Source organism: Hippocampus zosterae, chromosome 6 (genome assembly GCF_025434085.1).
Source record: "Hippocampus zosterae strain Florida chromosome 6, ASM2543408v3, whole genome shotgun sequence".
Classification (NCBI taxonomy): Eukaryota; Metazoa; Chordata; class Actinopteri; order Syngnathiformes; family Syngnathidae; genus Hippocampus; species Hippocampus zosterae.
The window spans coordinates 2,442,131-2,461,386 of NC_067456.1; the positions used below are offsets into that span (position 1 = coordinate 2,442,131).

Below are 19,256 nucleotides of genomic sequence, written 5' to 3' on the forward strand. Positions count from 1 at the left end.
ATCCGCAGAGAGGATTTATTCAAGGTGTTGAACAGAAAGTGACGCGGGGGCGGGGTTAGGCGTGCAGCGCCTGCACGGCTCGCTGAAGGGGGTCCGTGTTCCAGTAGCCGCGGTCCCAGCCCAGGAACCACCCCGTGAAGGTTGGCGGTTCGAATCCCTGTTTGACAGTCACCACCGGCGTACGCGGGTCTCTGTTGCCCGGGTGGCTCTCGATATACCTCGAAGCTGGAAGACAAACGGCGGCGGGGGGGGGGGGGGGGGGGGTGTCATTTCCCGGCCCCGCTCTCGGGACCACTTCAGGTTTGACTCACCTGAAACAAACGCATCCCTTTTCTCATCTGCTTGCGAGTCCTTTCCAATCCAGACAAAAACCTGGTGGGAAGTCCGGATTTGTTAGGAAAAGACCACGCAGGTCCAAAGTCTACGAGCGGCCCGGTTTGGAAGGAAGGTACTGGCCCGCTCTCAAGGGTGAAAACGTGACTAACCTGCTCCCAGGCATCCAAGAGCATGACATCATCCGGGGCGAGGTCTTCCTGGGTCAGCTCACCCGAAACTTCCTCCATCTGAAAACAAGAACAGCGGACACTGATGGCAGCAAAAAAAAAAAAATGTAAATATACTAGATCAACTTCCAACACGCCGTCTACCAACCAGAAAGGTTCCGGTCTTGTTGGAGCAGGCGAACAGACGAGGAGGATGAGCCTCCATTTGAGCTTCACATCGGAGAGACTTGCAGTAGTCCTCGCGGCCACCCAGCGCATCCCAGAAATCCTCTAAAGGCAAATTTGCCGCCATTTTCTGCTTACTTGTTCTCAAAAGGGGGGGGGGGGGCGGGGGAGCCATCTCACCTTCTTCCGCTCCTTCATCGACCTGGACAGGTTTCTCCCTCAGGAGTTGGGCCAGATGTCGGGCCCCCTCGACCTCGGCCGAGCCGCTACCGCAACCTTTCCACATCCAGCATCCCGAAGGTGACGCCAGCAGAAAGACGTCGCTGGAGTTCAAACTGGAGGATGACGCCCTCACCTGGTGGGGGCGACACTCATTACATGGAGATCCGCCAGCATGTCTGCGCCCCCCCCCCCCCCCCCCCCACAGGTATTGCAATCACATGCAACCAACTGATGGTTACTATGAAAGCGCCCGTCCTCACCTCCACAGCTCGGGAGTCCCCGGCGACGTTGGCTCGAATCTGGAATAGGCGCAGACTGGCCGGTTGCGTTTGTCCCCGCTCTCTGGACGTCCCGCCCTTGTAGACCACCATCGGCTGGCCCCCGAACATGCTCATAAAGTGGGCGGGCTCTTTACCCTGGACGACGCGCACCTGCGGAGGGAGACAAGTGGAGTGGGACACTGTGCGAAAGCCGCCGCCGGAACGCACTCTCTCACCTGCACGGCCCCGCCTCCCAGTTCCTCATCCAGCTGAAGTGCCAAAATGGCCGAGGCGGCGAGCTCGTCCTGACTGGATTCCGCTCCTTGCCTGGGTGCCGGCGATGCGTTCAAAGCGCGCCGGAAGAAGCGGCGGCAGTCTTTTCCGATCATCTTACCAAATGTAGATGATGCTGCCATCTCGCTCTTTGTGACGGTATCGGTAGAGAATGACGTAACTGTCCCCGCCCCAAAACTGGCCAACCATCGACGAGTCCACTGGCACTTTGTCTTGCCCCTCCACACGCCACACCTGCACCCACGCACATTTCAGGACTGACAGGCGAGCACTCGAGCGTCTCTGACCGCACCTGCTTGTCGCCGTCTCCCGCATCGAACATCCCATGCTGGGCCGCCATGGCTTCCGATTGGTGGAGAGACGTCACGTCAAACGGGACCTGTCCAATCAGAAAGTAGCCCAACCCTGTCAAAGCCATCAGGACGAGAGAAAAAAAAAAAAACTCCGCGTGCGCACCTTTTCAATCCTGGCAATTTGATTGGACACGTAGGCCGTTGCCATGCCAACCACGTCATCGGGATGGCGCCAGTCCTCAAAGAATTGCGTGAAGAGCGGCGTCTCCCCGTGCTCTGGAAGAACCTCCACCTGAAGGGGGCGGCGTATAGTTAGACACAACACACAATGTGTGTGTGTGTGTGTGTGTGTGTGTACCTGAGTGTGTGTTGGGTAATTCATTTTATGGATAAACTGCTCGGAAAGCTTGAGAACAGCACGGCGCTCCTCCGCGTTCGCGTCCTTCCCTGCGCGAGCACACAAAAAAAACAAAAAAAATAAAAAAAGCGACGCCGTTTTTTGAAATTCCGCTAGACTCGTGACAACCTTTCCACACGTAAATGCGTCCGTTGCTTCCGTTGTCCAGGATGAAACAGTCGCTGGACAGCAAAGCATTCTGGGAGAAGGGACTACGTTGGGCCACCATGGCCACTTCCAAGTTGCCGTCTGCATTCGACACCTGAGGAGATGTATCGCAAATATTGAATATTCTATTTCTAATTTTTTTTTTTTGCTCGACGGACAGCACTTGGTGATTGTTTTAAAGCGTCCTAAAAATACATTTCGGGTGACATCTTCCTCTCCACAGTACGCCGTTGTCCTACCTTGTAAAGCTTTGCCAGATTCCTGTTGCGGGCGTCCATCTTGATGTCGTCCGATTGGGCTTCCGGAAGCTCGGGTTTGTCCCCCAGCACCTCAACGCAAAAGGTCAGAAGCATTCCGACTCGCAATGTGACCAAAAAAAAAAAAAAAAAAAAAAAACAGGACAGCGCTTCTCACCTCCATCATCTTTCCATGTTCCGAGCCGTCATCGCAGATCAGCAACGAGGCCCGCCCACAACGCTCATCGTCACGGATACCCTTGGACACCTGTCACTCAAACACGAGTCCCGCCCACATCATCCTCGTTTCTTCCCGATGACATCGCCAGCCACCAAAATGACATCACTACTCACCATGGTGGCCTTCAGTTTCTCAAAGTGGTTACTATGGCAACCAGACCACTGGATGATCTCCTGGTGGGACGAGGACATTTTTTTTTCTTAAAGAGCCCGCCTGCCAAACCGACCAACTTCCTTCTCACCTTCCCCAGGTCAAGTATGAAGGTGTCCCCCCTGTTAAAACTCTCCCAACCGAGGCGGACTTCGGTAGCCCTGACAACGCGTCGCCCTTTGACCTGCAGCAGTCTCCTGACGTCCATGTCGTTTGTCTCCACGTGTTGGAATCCCGAGGCCACGCCCCCTGCCTGTGACGCACAACGCCGACCTTACCAGGGACATCTCCTTTATCGTCACGGTAACCACTCCGCTCCACTTACCAAGTACTTGAGTCCCGATTTGAAGTATCCCGCAAACGCGGTGGATTCATGACCCTGGACTTCACGGTATTGGACTGGCTCACCACGCAGGAAGTCATCCATCTGGACCGTTAAGATGGCGGCCGCCCCAGCTTCGTCCTGGGAACATTCCTCACCTGTGCGGGCCCCCAACCAGAGAGCAAAGGCATTAGCTGCACTCCGAACTCTTTGCGGGTATGCGACCCTATGACGGCACCTTGCCAGTAGTGCAGTCGGTACTGCAGGGGGCGCCCTGGGCACTGGATGGTTTTGAGAACCACGTATGCATCCCCGCAGTAGAAGGAGCCGTGAAGACTCTCGGGAACAGGAACAGGCTCCATGCGCTCCACCCTCCATACCTGGAGACCTGCCCGAAGACCTGCCAGCTCGAACTCTGGGTGGAATGCCATTGCGTCACCTGCAAGGGAGGGGGCGGGGGGGGGGGGCGCAGACGCTCGTCTTGAACACATTACAGAAACACCGGACGCACTGAACGACACAGTCGCATGTGTGCTAGGCATGTGCCACACAACACGCGGCAACAGTCGTGGTGCATTATTTAAGAAAGACGTGGCTCATGTATTGTGGCGTGAAACATGATCACGCTTCATACAATGAAATGTGATCATTTTTTATTTATTCATCTAGTAACGCGACACACGGACAATGAACGTGGCCACGCCTCTTGCGAGCACAGGCTCGCAAAGGTCAAACATGGGCACAATAATGGCGTGTTGAGGCACACCAGATGCCACACGGCGCTTTTCTAAAAGTTTCGCGCCATTGATTCACAATGCACATCGCATGTATGCTCCCAACGCATTTTCGGTAATTAGTAGAAAAGGGGGTCAGGGTGGTGGTGGTGGGGGGGGGGGGCGCCCCGTTGCCCGCACCCTCTGCACACCCCTGGCATACAAACACGAAAACAACTACACGCACACAAAATGAAGGCTGAGATAAACACTGGCCTGGAAACTTACGTGCAGGATGTTCTTTAGCCTGAGCCTTGAACGTGAAGACGACGGTGAAGCCCCACCCCGTCATTTAAATAGTAGTGGGTGGGGCCACAAGTGAGACCTGCACCTGCAGCTGATTGATGACGTCCTCTCTTCGTCAGGTTTCCTCCAACACACCTGAAACATCAGTCTTACACAGTAAAAGTGTATTTTTTTCAGCTCATTTGTCCCTTTTTGATGATGTTTCCTGTTTTAACTCGAAAGCGATTTCACCACTTGACTAGTCAACACGAAAATCAAAACGCTCAATGACAGACGTTTGTTTTGAAAGAGACTGGCCGGATGTGCAAAGGCGCGGGTTGACGCGGGGATGAGCTGAAGGTCATTGCATCTCAGCTCAGAGTCCGAACAGCCGTCGCGTTGCGTGACGACGACGGGGAGGAGGAAGAGGAGGGGGGGAGGAGAGGCAGCAGCAGCAGCACACAGGCAGGCAGGCACGCAGGAGGTGTCCGGACGACAAGATGGGCAACCGCGGCATGGAAGATTTGATCCCACTGGTCAACCGGCTGCAGGATGCGTTCGCGGCCATCGGCCAGAATGCCAGTTTGGACCTCCCTCAGATCGCCGTGGTGGGCGGCCAGAGCGCTGGCAAGAGTTCCGTTCTGGAGAATTTCGTGGGCAAGTAAGTCCATCTTTCCTGCCGCAGAGCCCAACCGAACCGGACTCGGCTGCTGGATGCGCACAGGGCATTCCGTCAGCCTTCTCAATACATGACTGCCATCAAATTGAATAATTCGCATCGGTCCTATCATTACCGGAACCTCTCGGTCATTCATCTTTATCGACTATATCTTTGGATTCGACGAATTCAGGATAATCTATTTAATCATTATGACTCCTGATTGAGAAGGACTGTTGAGGATGTTTTTTTTCTGCTCTTTAACTGTTCACAGTGATGGCGCTATACCGGGGCTTGTCAAAAATCTGCGTCGCTCCATTTAAGCCCCTCCAAAAATACATTTTATTTATTTTTTATTCTAAATAACATTTATACATTATTTTCTTAGCTCCCATATAAATCGTTCAAGCCCCCCTTTAGCCCCAGGGGAGAAAAAAAATCCTGGAGCCTTCCCTGATTGTTTATGAATCATGAAATCAATCATGAACGATACCGTGTCATTGTGTCGAAAGGTTGGGGGTGTTGCATTTGACATGGAAATGCTTCTCATGTAATATGATTATGGTCATACTCATGATACTACGTTTCCCACCAGAGATTTCCTCCCGCGCGGGTCTGGCATTGTCACTCGGCGCCCCCTAGTGCTGCAACTCATCAACTGCCCGACAGGTGAGAGGCTTCTTGGACTGCATTCTAAGTGAAGTAGGGGACGGAAAGTCTGCTTCACGTTTCCAATGTAGAATCTGGAGCCTCCATTGATCAAGTGTGCGTAAAGCCTGCGTACGAACATTCTCGCGTAAAGGATGAGATGAATCCTTTTGGGCTGGTGTGAGTGTGCCGTCGGTCGCGGGCATGACATTTGTTTTAAGTTGTGTAAGCTTTTGTTAAATTGTTAATTATTATCAATTATTAATGTTTGAACATTATTATATTGTCTTTCATGTTAAGTTTATCCAAATTATATTGTCTTTAAAAATTTCTTAAACATGTTTATGTTGAGAGCGTCTGATTGGCTAAAGGAAAGCAGGAAGTGTTGTGGGAGCCGGAAGAAGGTGTCTTCTCGTTGCTACTGCGCGGAGAAGAAAAGAAAAATGAAAGCTACGTTCAAACCAAGTCCATCTTTCCTTTTGCCCATTCTTTACGCAGAGCCATCCATTCGAAAACTTCGAACCCCTCAACTCACAGTTGCATTAAGAATAGCGATAAAAAAATATTTAATTTTAATTGCCGATAGCCGCAGAAAACCGGATATAGGGAAGCCTAAAGTAAAACATGCTCTGGTCCAGAAAGTAAACCCTGCCAGTTTTGTTGTATTGTGCCGATTTATTTACTTATTTGTTGACAGGTTTAAGTGGACAAGAGTTGGAACGGGCATATGAATTTTGGTGGACATTAGTCGTTTCAGACATTGAGCAGGGCTTAAGTTTTAACTCCAGAGGCAGCTAACAAGCTAATAGCACTGCCGGCGTCAATCGTGTGATGATATTTGTTAACGTGTGCCTTGACTTTTGTCAAAAAGAGATGAAGCCGACAGTGAACTGCACGATGATACGCATGTATTATTATTATTATTATTATTATTATTATTATTATTATTATTATTATCTGAGCACCCCCGAACCTTCATGTCCAGTCCGGTATGTGTGCTGCTAATAACGCCGATGACGTCATCATTTTGTCAGAATATGCCGAATTCCTACACTGCAAAGGAAAAAAGTTCACGGACTTCGAGGAAGTTCGTCAGGAAATCGAAGCGGAAACGGATCGAGTGACGGGACAAAACAAAGGAATCAGTCCGGTTCCCATCAACCTGCGTGTCTTCTCGCCCAATGGTAAGATACAAACACACACACACACCCATACACACGCACAGTAGAGGGTTGACATGTTGTTTTGCGTGTTTGTGCCGCACTCAGTGTTGAACCTGACGCTGGTCGATCTTCCCGGGATGACCAAGGTCCCGGTGGGCGACCAACCGGCGGACATCGAGCAGCAGATCCGAGACATGCTCATGCAGTTTGTCACCAAGGACAACTGCCTCCTATTGGCCGTTTCTCCCGCCAACTCCGACCTCGCCAACTCCGACGCGCTTAAGGTGGCCAAGGAGGTGGACCCCCAAGGTGGCCCAAGGCCCGCCCTATCCTCATCTTACACGTCTTCTACTTCCACGCATGCCCAACGCTTGATTTTCTGTGCGTGCGTGCGCAGGTCTCCGAACCATCGGCGTGATCACCAAACTCGACCTGATGGACGAAGGAACCGATGCCAGAGACATCCTGGAGAACAAACTGCTGCCGCTTCGCAGGGGTACGGCAACCAATCGGCTCCGCCCTGGTGTCGTTCAAAGTATATTACGTTGCGTTGAGGACTTGTGAAGGTCTCGCGAGCTCTTTCCCAACCAGGTTACGTCGGCGTGGTGAACCGCAGTCAGAAAGACATCGACGGCCGGAAGGACATCACGGCGGCGTTGCAGGCCGAGAGGAAGTTCTTCCTGTCCCACGCCTCCTACCGACACCTGGCCGAGCGCATGGGAACCGCTTACCTGCAGAAGGTTCTCAACCAGGTCTGTTGCGCACGCGTCCCCCCCCCAACCCCCCCTCGCTCCTCTCTCATCCGTCTTGGCATTTGACTTGACGTTCTGCTTTGGGCTGTGTCACCACAGCAACTAACCAATCACATCCGAGACACACTGCCCGCCTTACGCAGCAAACTGCAGAAGCAGCTGTTGGACATCGAGAAGGAAGTCGCCGAGTACAAGAACTTCAATCCGGACGATCCCTCTCGCAAAACCAAGGCCTTGCTGCAGTCAGTGCACGCACGCCGTGGGCCGTGCGAACCCGCCACACTTCGAGATTGATTTTGTGTGTGTGTGTGTGTTTTGTTCAGGATGGTGCAGCAGTTTGCGGTGGACTTTGAGAAGCGAATCGAAGGTTGCGGCGATCAGGTGGACACCAGCGAGCTCTCGGGAGGAGCCAAGATCAATCGCATCTTTCACGAGCGCTTCCCCTTTGATCTCGTCAAAGTAAACGCAACACGCCGGCGCACGTCACCTAACGGAGCGGAACTGTTTGATCGCTTCCATTTGAAGTGACCGCACGTCGATGCAAAAAGAAATCAGCAAAGCTACGCATCAACAATAACACAAAAAAAACCAAAACAAACGTTTGGAGTCAAATTGCGCAAATCCTTCACTTAGCATTAGCAACATTAGCCACTTGGTGCCGCTATCGTATGGAAATCTCCGCCAAACAGTCCGCGTCTTCCTGTTTGTACAGTTGGAGAGCGACGAGAAGACCCTTCGCAAAGAGATCAGCTACGCCATCAAGAACATTCACGGCATCAGGTGACTTTGTGTCATCCGCGCGGGCTTCGTCCAGTTCCTGCGCCGGCATCTCATCGTCGTGCGTTTGTGCGCGCTCAGGACAGGCCTGTTCACGCCCGACATGGCCTTTGAGACCATCGTCAAGCGTCAGATGAGCCAAATTAAAGAACCTTGTCATAAGTGCATCGACATGGTCATCAACGAGCTCGTCAACACCGTCAGACTTTGCGCCCTCAAGGTAACCACTACTTACGCTACCTACGACACGCTACCGTTACTGCGAACGTCCAGTTAGCGTAGAGGCTAACATGTGTTTGTTCCAGTTGGCCCAGTACCCGTTGCTGCGAGAAGAGATGGAAAGAATCGTCACTCAGCACATCCGAGACAGAGAAAGTCGCACCAAAGAGCAGGTGTCTGTCTACTCGTCTGTCTGTCCGTGTGGTAGAGTAGAGTCTCAGGGCATGAATATTACGCCTACTGCCGCTTTAGTTGTGCGGCCATGACGGCTGCGGTCCAACAATTTGTGGTCAAATAAGTCAGTCTTGAGCCAGCTTTACCGGTCTCTGTTCTTGTGTGTGTGTGTGTGTGTGTGTGCGTACGTCAGGTCCTGCTGCTGGTGGACATCGAGTTGGCGTACATCAACACAAACCACGAAGACTTCATTGGTTTTGCAAAGTAAGGGCAAAAAAAAAAAGCTTTGCGATCTTTTTACGTTTGCTATCAATCGAAACCCACTCGAAACGTGTAACGCGGGACGGTGGGGTGACCTCTTAGCATGTCTGCACACAGTGCACCGGTGGTGGGTTGGAATCCAGGACCGGCGCCTTTCTGTGTGGAGTTTGCATGTCTTCCCATTCTGTGCCTGCGTGGGTTTTCTCCGGGTATTCTGGTTTCCTCCCACATTCCCGAAACATGCATGGCAGGTCTTCTGTGCCTGCCTGGGTTTTCTCCGGGTATTCCGGTTTCCTCCCATATTCCCGAAACATGCATGGCAGGTCTTCTGTGCCTGCGTGGGTTTTCTCCGGGTATTCCGGTTTCCTCGCACATTCCCGAAACATGCATGGCAGGTCTTCTGTGCCTGTGTGGGTTTTCTCCGGGTATTCCGGTTTCCTCCCACATTCCCGAAACATGCATGGCAGGTGTTCTGTGCCTGCGTGGGTTTTCTCCGGGTATTCTGGTTTCCTCCCACATTCCCGAAACATGCATGGCAGGTCTTCTGTGCCTGCGTGGGTTTTCTCCGGGTATTCTGGTTTCCTCCCACATTCCCGAAACATGCATGGCAGGTCTTCTGTGCCTGCGTGGGTTTTCTCCGGGTATTCCGGTTTCCTCCCACATTCCCGAAACATGCATGGCAGGTCTTCTGTGCCTGCGTGGGTTTTCTCCGGGTATTCCGGTTTCCTCCCACATTCCCGAAACATGCATGGCAGGTTTTCTGTGCCTGTGTGGGTTTTCTCCAGGGTATTCTGGTTTCCTGCCACATTCCCGAAACATGCATGGCAGGTCTTCTGTGCCTGCGTGGGTTTTCTCCGGGTATTCCGGTTTCCTCCCACATTCCCGAAACATGCATGGCAGGTCTAATGGAACACTCTTAAGTTGTCCCTGGGGAGTGATTGCGAGCGCAAACGGTTGTTCATCGACGTGTGCCGCGTGGTTGGCTGGCAACCCGTTTCGGGTGTGCCCCCCCACTGCCCGAAGTCACCGTCGAAAAACAGTCACCTGTAAAATCGAAATTGCTCAATGGGTCCCCCGTTGTATTTGCTCCCTTAGTGCTCAGCAGAAGAGCAGTCAGATGAGCAAGAAGAAGGCGAGCGGCAATCAGGTGAACTCCATCACGTGAGCGGCATACGCCGGCCGGCGTCTTTTGGCGCGTTCACTCATTCATTCTTCTCTCTCTGGTTGGCTTGCGGTTGTCAGGATGAAATCATGGTGAGTGAGTCGGTAGCGCCGTCGGAGCGCGGGCGCTCTTGCTGAGCCCGTGACTCACCTTGCTGTGACAGGTGATCCGCAAAGGCTGGCTGACCATCAATAACATCGGCATCATGAAGGGCGGAGCCAAAGAGTATTGGTTTGTTTTGACCGCCGAGAATTTGTCCTGGTACAAAGACGACGAGGTAAGACGCACGTGCAAGGGGGAACGTTGAAATTGGGCAATACATCTTCAGAATTGCTACTCAAGCTTATCGGGGAATTCAAGTCAACACTCATATAATAATAATTTTAAAAAATGATGTTAGGGGGGTGCACGGCCATTTTGTGTCCGGTACCGTTCTTTACCACTGACTGCAATCGCCGTCAAGGTGCTGCATTCATCTCCTTACTACTCAATATTCACTGGTGGGAGCGCACAAATACTGTTGCAAGGACCAATCTTTGACTTGACTTCCCCTCCAATCATATGAATGTGCTGTACTTTTAATTCAATATGTTGTTCCAAGTTAAAAAAAAAAAAAAATCTGGGGGGGGGGGGCGTAAGGGGGGGGGGAACATGCACGCTTATCGGATGATAGCCTCAATGAAACTGGAGGTTTACGACGAGGCCTTTGAGGGCATTTTGATGATGATTGGCTCTACTGCCTCCTGCAGGAGAAGGACAAGAAGTACATGCTGACAGTTGATCGCCTGAAACTCAAAGACATCGAGAAGAGTTTCATGTCCAGCAAGCACATTTTTGCTCTCTTCAACACTGAGCACAGGTACAAGATACACACAGGTGGATGTATTTGTCGGCAAATAATAGAAAGTGATTTATTTATTTATTAATTCATTCATTCATTTATTTATTTTAAGGAACGTGTACAAGGATTACCGTCAGCTGGAGTTGGCCAGTGAGTCTCAGGAGGAGGTGGACAGTTGGAAGGCGTCTTTCCTACGCGCGGGAGTGTACCCCGAACGCAGCGTGGTACTCCTCATTCGCACCTCATGATGATGATGATGATGATGATGATGATGACGATCATCTTTTCACTGTGACATTTGCTTTGTTCCCCGACAGGATAAAGAAAAGGTGAGTCGGATGAAAACAATTTGACAATCAGGGGTGCAAATAAGGATGTCGGTGTGGTTTTCTTTGGAGCACCGCAGGTCGTGACCCTCACACCGTCGTATTTCTGTACTGTAAAACAACCAATGCTGCATACAAAGTTTTGTCGATGGAATAGAAAACAACATATATGGTCGCAAAAAAAAAATAAAATGTAAAAAAAAATCTTTCATGAATTGCAGCCGCTGTTGCTAGCATTAGCGTCGAGTGGCTAGCAATTAGCGGCTAAGTGCTACTTCTCAATGAGAGTCTCTCAGAATTGATCCTTTTCCACCAACCAGGTTGACTCAAACCTGCTCTGCTAGCGCTAGGCTAACATTTCTGGGCCGCAAATAGCCTCCGGGCCATCGTTTGACTGTCAAAACCGGTCAGTCGGCCCAAAGTCGTGCTTCACTGAGACCGTACGTGTGTGTGCGTGTGCGTGAGGCTGTATGTCAAATGCGGTATTAAAATGAGCGTGTGTGTGTGTGTGTGTGTGTGTGTGTGAAGGTGGAGGCGGAGGACTCCAGCGGCGACGGGCAAATCCACAGCGTGGATCCTCAGCTGGAGAGGCAGGTGGAGATCGTTCGGAGCCTGGTGGACTCTTACCTGTCAATCATCCATCGCACCATCAGGGACCTCGTCCCCAAGACCATCATGCACCTTATGGTCAACAATGTATGACGCGCCTCGGCGGGCGAACGCACGCAGGAAGTGATGTCACAGCCGATGTCTTTGATGCTCTTCAGACCAAGGACTTCATCCACGCCGACCTGCTGGCTCAGCTTTACTCGTGCACCGACCAAAATACTCTGATGGAGGAATCCCAGGAACAGGTAGAGCCGGTTTCCTCCCACATTCCCGAAACATGCATGGCAGGTCTTGTGCCTGCGTGGGTTTTCTCCGGGTATTCTGGTTTCCTCCCACATTCCCGAAACATGCATGGCAGGTCTTCTGTGCCTGCGTGGGTTTTCTCCGGGTATTCCGGTTTCCTCCCACATTCCCGAAACATGCATGGCAGGTCTTCTGTGCCTGTGTGGGTTTTCTCCGGGTATTCCGGTATTCCTCCACTCCGTCCGTCCTTCCGTTCGTGTCAGGCTCAGCGCCGCGACGACATGTTGAGGATGTACCACGCTTTGCGAGAAGGACTCAACATCATCGGCGACATCAGCACGTCCACCGTCAGCACCTCCATGCCGCCGCCCGTGGATGACTCGTGGCTGCAGGTGACGGGGATGCCGTCGGGCCGCAGGTACGACGCCCGAAAACAAATGCTCACTTGCCGAAATAAGCCTCCCCGTTGGAGAAATCAAGTTGCGCAAATAAATGCCGCGGCAGGTCCCCGATGTCCAGTCCCACGCCGCAACGCCGAGCCCCGCCCGGCCCCCTTCGCCCAGGGGCCCGCGCGCCACCCGGCCCCCCCTCTCGTCCCGCCGTGTCACCCGACCCCGGACCGTCCGTACCGTCTCGTCCCAACAGAGCGCCGCCGCCGCCTGGAGTTCCCAGGTAATGCCGCAATCTCATCAGATGGTTGGAACGACGGCGAGGGAAATTCGGCCGCGTTGCACGTTTCGTACACAAGGCGGCTCGATGCGCTGGGCAAAGTTTGCCGTTCACACTTCATCAAAACATGGCGAGTAAGCTACGCTCCCGACAACAAATCGTTTTTCATGAACAGACGAAGAGAAAAGACGAAGATGCTATGCCATGCTAATTGCTAAGCTAAGTTTGCCTTGTAATCATAAAACATAAGAAAGAAATTATATATATATATATATATATATAAAAAAAAATTTTAAGTAGTTCTCCATCAATTTGTTGTGTATGTGAGCAGAATGACAACCTGGCCCGTGGCAAAAAATGACTCCGACACCGCTGGTTTAAAGCGATGCATCTTTGAACACAAACGGTGGAGCATTACGTGTAGACGGTGCATGGATTAAAACAGAAATAGTGTTCTTTTGAGGAGAGCTGCAGCTTTACTCATTATGACCATCGGTCTATGTATTCTAATGCCTCCAGCTTTCTAATGCTTTCACACACACACACACACACACACACACACACACACACACACACACACACACACACACACACACACACACACACACACACACACCACAAGCGCTGCAGTCGCAAAGAGAAGACGCAAGAAGAGCCTCTCCAAAAATCACATTGTGCTTGATTTAGAATCTCCATCAGTGATCAGTGAGGATCCACCGGCGAGATCTCGCTCCACCCCATGACCCCGCCCTCCACTGATGACCTGCGGTCCACGCATCCCCGCCCACTTGTTTGAGGTTTTGTGTCACTGTGTTGTAGTTTGGTGACGGCGACGTCATATTATCACGTGAGTGTTCCCGTTAGGATTTTTTTTTTGGTCTTCTTTTTGTGGACGTAAATCAAAAGATTGAAAGAAAAGGGCCAGCAGAAGGTCCGACTTGTCTCGCTATTTGGCGAGCCGAGTAACTCGACGAGCGAGATAAGTGCAATCGGTCAATTATTTATTCATTTTTCCTCTTGAGTCAAGATGAGAAAATGTGCATCTTTACAATGTAAAGTGTGGCTTTTGTTTGGAATGAAAGATTATTCATTCATCCAAATTTATGGTGTGATTTATTTATATGCTTAACTTATTTCTGATCAAGGTCGCAGTTTAGTTACCAACCAGAGTTTGCATATATTCTTTTTTTTTAATTTAATTTTTTTTAAAGATTCTGCCAAATTTAAACTCAGTAAAGCCATTCATGATGAATCAATATCATAAACTGATTTCAAAGACTTTCTTTGTAGATGTATGCACTGTATTCTTGAAATTGTCTATCCAAAAAGCACGTGGGCGATGACGTCGATGATGATGATGATGATGATGATGATGATGATGACGACGCCAGAGATTAGACAGACGACGGACACCTTTTATCAATGAAAACGGATCGCTATATAGAATTACTGTCTTTGACTGTCGTATGTTTGTCATTAATGTTATTCATGCAGCAATGCATCAGCATGCACTTGACGTGTTTGTAGCTGTGACATGTCGTGTGACGTCGTAAAGTGACGTCAGAGTGCACTTTGTAACCAGTCGCGTGTTCAAGCGTGTGATTCCGATTCAATGGTGACGCCTCAAGTAGTGTGTATGTGTGTGTGTCGTGAGGGAGGGGGGGTAAATTATGCAGTCGGATGATTGTCCCGTGACCCCCACAAAATGAAGACATTATTAAAAGATTAAAGCCTGTATGCGTGATTTGAATCTTTTTTTGGACACGTCCTCTTTACTTCCTGTCAACTCGGGACGCAAAATGGCCGATGTGCCTCGATTTTAAATGCGCTCGACGCTTTCTTTTTGAAATTAGCAGCTCAGCTCATCACAGCGCTCAGCCAAACCTGAACTGCAACAAAGCCCGTCTCCATTCGAACTTGCCGCTCTAAAACTTCCCAGAGGCTGGTCAATAAACCCGCTCACTTACCATTTTGAAATTTCCAGTCATCCTTTTCAAGCCGAGTCTGACTTGAGATCCGGTCACAGTTTCTGGTCTCCCATCATATGTTGTCAGTCATGAGTTGTTCCCTCTGATTTTGGAATCGTAGTGTTCAAGTTAGGTTTAGGCTTTGTGGCTTGTTACGGCTCTGTGTGGTTTGGGAAAATAAATGTTAAATATCCCAAGAAAGTGTATCTTATTTGTCTCCCAAACGTGAATCACTTCTGTTATGTTCCCTGACTGTACACTAGAGGGTGGTGTTGGTTGCTATAAAATACAGTACTATTGAAATGAAAAAGTTGTCCAGTGGTTAGCACGTCTGCTTCACAGTGCAGAGGCCTCCCTGTGTGGAGTTTGCATGTTCTCCCCGGGCCTGCGTGGGTTTTCTCCAGGTGCTCCGTTTTCCTCCCACATTCCAAAAATATGCATGGTAAAAACGACCATGTAGAGTAAGGCATTTTTAGCCCCCAAAAAACGTCCATGTACAGTAAAGCCTTTTTGGACGAAAAAAAAACGACCATTTATAGTAAGGCATTTATGGACACAATTTTTGTACTATATACATGGTCATTTTTTTCGGCTAAAAATTTCATCCAAAAATGTCTTACTATAAATGGTCGTTTTTTTTCGTCCAAAAAGGCCTTACTATACATGGTCGTTTTTTGGGGGCTAAAAATGCCTCACTATACATGGTCGTTTTTTTTGGTCAAAAACGCCTTACTATACATGTTTTTTTTTTTCCCGCTAAAAACGCCTTACTGCACATGGTCATTTTTTTCGGCTAAAAATTTCATCCAAAAATGCCTTACTATAAAAGGTCGTTTTTTTTCGTCCAAAAAGGCCTTACTATACATGGTCGTTTTTTGGGGCTAAAAATGCCTCACTATACATGGTCGTTTTTTTGGGTCAAAAACGCCTCACTATACATGTTTTTTTTCCCCGCTAAAAACGCCTTGCTATACATGGTCGTTTTTTTCGGCTAAAAATTTCGTCCAAAAATGCCTTACTGTACATGGTCATTTTTTTCAGCTAAAAAATTTCATCCAAAAATGCCTTACTTGACATGGTCGTTTTCATCCATCCATCCATTTTCGGAGCCGCTTAATCCTCACTAGGGTCGCGGGGGGTGCTGGAGCCTATCCCAGCCGTCTTCGGGCAGTAGGCGGGGGACACCCTGGATCAGTTGCCAGCCAATCGCAGGGCACACAGAGACGAACAACCATTCGCACTCACACCCACACCTAGGGACAATTTAGAGTGTTCAATCAGCCTGCCACGCATGTTTTTGGAATGTGGGAGGAAACCGGAGCACCCGGAGAAAACCCACGCAGGCCCGGGGAGAACATGCAAACTCCACACAGGGAGGCCGGAGCTGGAATCGAACCCGGTACCTCTGCACTGTGAAGCCGACGTGCTAACCACTGGACTACCGGGCCGCCATGTTCGTCCAAAAAGGCCTTACTATATACATGGTCGGGTTTTTTTGGGGCTAAAAATTTCATCCAAAAACGCCTTACTATATACATGGTAATTTTTTTTCGTCTAAAAACGCCTCACTATACATGGTCGTTTTTTTTCCGGCTAAATATTTCGTCTAAAAACGCCTTACTATATACATGGTCATTTTTTTTTTGGCTAAAAATTTCGTCCAAAAATGCTTTACTATACATGGTCGTTTTTTTCGTCCAAAAAGGCCTTACTATAAATACATGCTCGTTTTTTTTGGGTTAAAGACGCCTAACTATACATGGTCATTTTTTCGGTTAAAATACACAAATATGCGCCACACTCCGACAGTTAGGGTTTCAAAATAAGGTTAGGCTTTGAAAGTAACGTTTTAAACCAAACTTAGGCCATCAAAGTAGAGTTGTAAGTAAAGATTTGTGTTTCAAGTATAGTTTAAAATTGGGGTTTCGATGTCAAAATAGAGTCTTGAACTAGCTTTAGGGTATCAAATAGGGTATTAAACTAGGGTTGTGGTTTCAAAGCAGGGTTTTTAAATTAATGTTGGGGTTTCAAAGTAGAGTAGGGTTCTAGAGTTTTAGCTTTGTGTTTCAAATTAGGGCAGAGGGTGCCCAATTGCAGTCCTGCATGTTTTCCAAGTCGCCCTGTTGCAACACACCCGATTCAATATCAGGCTTCGCAGAGCTTGCTGATGACCTGATCATTTGAATCTGGTGCATTGCAACAGGAAGAGATGCAAAACACGCAGGATAGCCGCCATCCAGGACTGCAATTGCCCACTGCTGAACTAGGGCTCGGGTTTTAAATCTGGTTTTCATCAAGTGTCGATGTAATGTCAGCATTTATTGGATCGATGTTGATGCTACTGGGTCATTTTCTGTGCGTTGTCCTTCATTGACTAGACAATGACCCAGATTGTGATACACACGCACATGAACACACACATTGCACATTTGTTTGCATTGATGTAAGTGCACAGAGCAAAAGGTTACGAGTCCAGCCGCTCACGATTGCATCACAGGCTGCTCTCAGAAGTGCACTACAGGACAGTGAGGACACTTTTCCACTCATATCTGTTTTTTTTTGACTCTTCCACAAGTGTAGGAACAAAAGAGGTCAAAACTTCTGTTCACGTAAAAATGTCAGAAAAAACGGACAAAATTAACTCAAGCTACTCTGCATGTTATTTTTTTTAACTTAATTTTTATATATTTTCCTTCAGCTCGATGGTCATGCTGTGGTTGCATACATTTTCTATACGGCAACTGAGCACTGCAGTTTTTTGAGGTCGTTGACTTGTTGTTGCTTAGTAAAAGGAAAACAAAAAACAGTTGCTCACGCGGAAAGAGAAGTAGAAAACTCAGAAAAAAAAAAAAGACAACGCAACAACGATAGGCCACAAAAAGACAGTCAGTCAAAGATGGCGCGCTGAAGAATGAACACGCTAACATGTTTAGAAAGTCTTATTTTGATCTATAAATAAAATTAATTAGTTTGGGAATTAGAACCACACAAAATAGCCTTTGTTTACATTAGCATGCAATCGATATTTCATTGCAGATTCAGAGCTGGGACATATTATTTCTCTCCTTTTTAAAATTGTTGGAGCATTTCCGGCAGACGCTTCGGGAGTGGGGGTGTTTGCAAAGGCGTGGGAGGTGGCTTCTTCCAGGGAAGCGTCAGTTCAAAACTTCTCGGAGAGTCGTCACAAGGAGCACTTACTGTGTGTCGCAAGTCCTGACTGGGTTAAAAAAAAAATGAAGGAAGCTCATAAAACATAAATCACAAGATTCCAGTCTTGTGATAACTGGACAGCAGGGTCAACGACCTTTTTGAAACCGAAAGCTTCCTGAAATGGCGCATGTCGTATTAATGACTGTAAGAGTGTGGTTTGTTTTGTGTTGACATTTTGAACTGACCGCTTGTATAATATTTCCCGACAATCCCAATTCGTCATCACTCGTGAGCTTTCCCTAGAACAGGCTGTGGGGCGACTCAGGAGGAACGTGTTCCTGCCATCGTTAAAAAAAAAAAAAAAGAAAAAAAAAGCATTTACAGGTAGCATCCTCTAAATTACTTTCACCCCCCCGGCCAAAATAACAATATCCAGCAAACAAAAAAATTCTAAGAAAATAATTACTCCAAAAAATATTACCGTATTTGACTCATTTAGAAATGAAAATGGACGCAAATAAAGTACTAGATCAAAAAGTGAATACAAGAAGTTGCACACTGACAAAAATATCCGGAAAAAAACATCACATGAATTGCAGATTAATAATTTAAAAAATATATATATACCGAAATGAAATAAATTTAGGTTGGTTTATAAGATCTTTCAAATTGTCGTGCTAATTTTTACATCGTGTCTTAAACACTGAAGGAAGTTTTTAACAAATGTGCCGATTATAAATCAGGATTGTAAAAAGAGAGCAGCAGGCCACTTTGCACTTGAAAGCGAGCTTTATTTTCTTGTAAATACACTAGAAATGTTTACAAAAGCACTGTAAGAAAGGTGTGTGCAGTGGAAATTATCAAAACTAAAAAGTAGTACTTGGAATTTTTCTTTTTTTTTTTTTTTTGCACCTCTCATGACAAGGGGGAGATTGTCATTTGGAAAAAACAAAAACAACAACCGTAAGTTAACGAAAAAGGTGGGTGGGGGGGTGGAAATGGTTACAAACTGAAATGTGTTGGGACCCCCCCAAGTACGTTTATGGCACAACTGCTGAAAAGTGAGGATGAGGAAGAGGAGGGGGATGGGGGGGGGGCGTCATTCATCTTATTGGGCACATTAAGATAATCAGCCTGGCCATTCAAGCCCTCCAGTTTGACAATGTTAGCATGCTAAGTTAGCATCAGCTACATTTTGTTGTTGTTGTTGTCACTTTCTTGTTTCAACTTCAAATGAACTGAAATCAACATGGACCCAAACGCTACTTGACAAAATTCTAAACTTAAACACACACACAACAATTTCAGAGGAAAAACAAACAAACATAAATACACGGTCCTATTATTTAAAAAAAAAAAAGAAAGAAAAAGGATCATTCCAGGAGGAA

At 48.3% G+C, this 19,256-nt stretch overlaps 2 protein-coding genes and 1 long non-coding RNA gene across 5 annotated transcripts in view; 2 read left to right on the forward strand and 1 right to left on the reverse strand.

Moving 5' to 3' along the window:
* The window catches only part of LOC127602058 (dynamin-1-like), a 36,084-nt gene extending 21,598 nt beyond the window's left edge, over window positions 1-14,486 (forward strand). The window contains exons 2-24 of one of the 2 annotated variants that reach the window (XM_052067892.1): window positions 4,708-4,910; window positions 5,503-5,576; window positions 6,590-6,739; window positions 6,824-7,027; window positions 7,116-7,214; window positions 7,310-7,470; window positions 7,570-7,712; window positions 7,794-7,929; window positions 8,183-8,250; window positions 8,329-8,467; window positions 8,553-8,639; window positions 8,834-8,904; window positions 9,997-10,048; window positions 10,144-10,155; window positions 10,227-10,340; window positions 10,813-10,922; window positions 11,017-11,128; window positions 11,222-11,233; window positions 11,759-11,926; window positions 11,998-12,084; window positions 12,346-12,500; window positions 12,587-12,754; window positions 13,439-14,486. In XM_052067892.1, coding sequence (XP_051923852.1) covers window positions 4,750-4,910; window positions 5,503-5,576; window positions 6,590-6,739; window positions 6,824-7,027; window positions 7,116-7,214; window positions 7,310-7,470; window positions 7,570-7,712; window positions 7,794-7,929; window positions 8,183-8,250; window positions 8,329-8,467; window positions 8,553-8,639; window positions 8,834-8,904; window positions 9,997-10,048; window positions 10,144-10,155; window positions 10,227-10,340; window positions 10,813-10,922; window positions 11,017-11,128; window positions 11,222-11,233; window positions 11,759-11,926; window positions 11,998-12,084; window positions 12,346-12,500; window positions 12,587-12,754; window positions 13,439-13,460 — 2,505 coding nt within the window. In that variant the 5' untranslated portion in view covers window positions 4,708-4,749 and the 3' untranslated portion in view covers window positions 13,461-14,486. Of the gene's footprint in view, window positions 1-4,707; window positions 4,911-5,502; window positions 5,577-6,589; window positions 6,740-6,823; window positions 7,028-7,115; window positions 7,215-7,309; window positions 7,471-7,569; window positions 7,713-7,793; window positions 7,930-8,182; window positions 8,251-8,328; window positions 8,468-8,552; window positions 8,640-8,833; window positions 8,905-9,996; window positions 10,049-10,143; window positions 10,156-10,226; window positions 10,341-10,812; window positions 10,923-11,016; window positions 11,129-11,221; window positions 11,234-11,758; window positions 11,927-11,997; window positions 12,085-12,345; window positions 12,501-12,586; window positions 12,755-13,438 lie in introns of those variants that run through there. The other variant, XM_052067893.1, reaches the window with a different exon arrangement.
* LOC127602059 (gelsolin-like) lies at window positions 2-4,689 on the reverse strand. Of its 2 annotated transcripts, XM_052067895.1 has the most exons (19): window positions 4,253-4,689; window positions 3,490-3,690; window positions 3,255-3,409; window positions 3,021-3,182; window positions 2,893-2,952; window positions 2,717-2,806; window positions 2,542-2,631; window positions 2,264-2,396; window positions 2,096-2,184; window positions 1,901-2,029; window positions 1,737-1,823; window positions 1,545-1,678; window positions 1,387-1,477; window positions 1,151-1,321; window positions 849-1,023; window positions 652-773; window positions 486-563; window positions 312-372; window positions 2-225 (listed from the first exon to the last, which is right to left on the reverse strand). In XM_052067895.1, the coding sequence occupies exons 1-19, from the start codon at window positions 4,314-4,316 to the stop codon at window positions 56-58; spliced, it is 2,262 nt and encodes a 753-aa protein (XP_051923855.1). In that variant the 5' UTR covers window positions 4,317-4,689; the 3' UTR covers window positions 2-55. The 2 variants fall into 2 exon arrangements, with proteins under 2 accessions (XP_051923855.1, XP_051923854.1); XM_052067894.1 differs by having other exon boundaries at window positions 3,490-4,689.
* Window positions 14,487-18,902: 4,416 nt separating the features above from the next.
* The window catches only part of LOC127602086 (uncharacterized), a 52,907-nt gene continuing 52,553 nt past the window's right edge, over window positions 18,903-19,256 (forward strand). The window contains exon 1 of the long non-coding RNA XR_007962701.1: window positions 18,903-19,204. This is a non-coding gene — a long non-coding RNA (uncharacterized LOC127602086). The remainder of the gene's footprint in view (window positions 19,205-19,256) is intronic.

Excerpts from the sequence above, each read along its gene's own strand:
- LOC127602059 (XM_052067894.1), bottom strand. The coding sequence starts at position 3,793 with ATGCCTAGCACACATGCGACTGTGTCGTTCAGTGCGTCCGGTGTTTCT. Across the intron at positions 2,185-2,263 it reads ACGCATTTACGTGTGGAAAG|GGAAGGACGCGAACGCGGAG; the intron begins GTTGTCACGAGT and ends GTGCTCGCGCAG. Across the intron at positions 2,030-2,095 it reads ATTACCCAACACACACTCAG|GTGGAGGTTCTTCCAGAGCA; the intron begins GTACACACACAC and ends CGCCCCCTTCAG.